A 1159-nucleotide genomic window follows, 5' to 3' on the forward strand; every position below is an offset into this window, starting at 1 on the left:
TTTCGATACATTCTCGAAGGAAGAAACTTCACTATCTACACGGACCACAAACCTCTCGTTTTTGCCTTGAGAACAACTCAAGACAAACATTCACCGCGAGAGAACCGACATTTATATTTTATTGCTCAGTTTACAACTGACATCGAAAGGTCTGAAAATGTCTTTGCAGACGCCCTCTCCCGCATTGAGATAAACAACATCGCATCCAATCGACCTACAAGCCATTGCCTCTGATCAGCAATTGGAATCCGAATTCCCGAATTTTTCCAGCCTCCCATCTCTGAAATTCGTCACACTACCGCTCCTCAACTCTGACAGTTTCATTGTTTGTGACATATCCACAGGACGTCCAAGACCTTTTATTCCTGAAAAACATAGACGCTCTGTATTCGACCACTTCCACGCACTTTCTCATCCCAGCATACGAGCGACTGCCCAACTTGTGTCACAAAGATTCGTTTGACCGAATATGCAAAAGGAGATACGCACTTGGGCCAAGCAATGCCTTGACTGTCAGAAGAGCAAGATCCACCGATACACCATTTCTCCAACTGGTAGTTTTCAGCTTCCCGACTCACGCTTTCGAAATGTACACATTGACCTGGTTGGGCCGTTGCCCCCATCCAGAGGTTTCACACGCATACTCACCTGTGTCGACTGTTTCACACGCTGGCCCATGGCCATTCCGATCAACGACACCTCTGCCGAAAACGTTGCTAGAACGTTTGTCGATGGCTGGATCGCTACATTCGGTGTACCCGCTACCATTACCACTGATCGAGGTCCACAATTCACTTCAAAACTTTTTCATTACCTCAAACGGCTACTTGGTACGGATCACTTCCGAACAACTGCATACCATCCGGCTGCCAACGGCATGGTTGTACGCTTTCATCGACAACTTAAGGCATCGCTGATAGCCTCCTCTAGCACACACTGGTCTGAACGCCTCTCACTCATTCTTCTCAGTATACGCAATACCGTTAAAGAAGACTTGGGCTGCACATCCGCTGAACTCGCATTCGGCACTACCTTACGTCTTCCAGGTGAAATAATAGTCGACTCTGCAACGACTGGTGAAACGGACCCTAATTCCTACGCTTCCCGGCTTCGCCAATACATGCGTGATATCCGTCCTTCACCTACTCGACAAACTTGC

General features: G+C 47.7%; 1 protein-coding gene across 1 annotated transcript in view; it reads left to right on the forward strand.

Moving 5' to 3' along the window:
• Nucleotides 1-469: 469 nt before the first annotated feature.
• The window catches only part of T265_08884 (hypothetical protein), a gene marked incomplete at both ends in the record, with an annotated part of 36281 nt that continues 35591 nt past the window's right edge, over nucleotides 470-1159 (forward strand). Inside the window, one exon of the mRNA XM_009174806.1 lies at nucleotides 470-1046. Coding sequence (XP_009173070.1) covers nucleotides 470-1046 — 577 coding nt within the window. The remainder of the gene's footprint in view (nucleotides 1047-1159) is intronic.

Source organism: Opisthorchis viverrini (assembly GCF_000715545.1).
Source record: "Opisthorchis viverrini unplaced genomic scaffold opera_v5_243, whole genome shotgun sequence".
Classification (NCBI taxonomy): Eukaryota; Metazoa; Platyhelminthes; class Trematoda; order Opisthorchiida; family Opisthorchiidae; genus Opisthorchis; species Opisthorchis viverrini.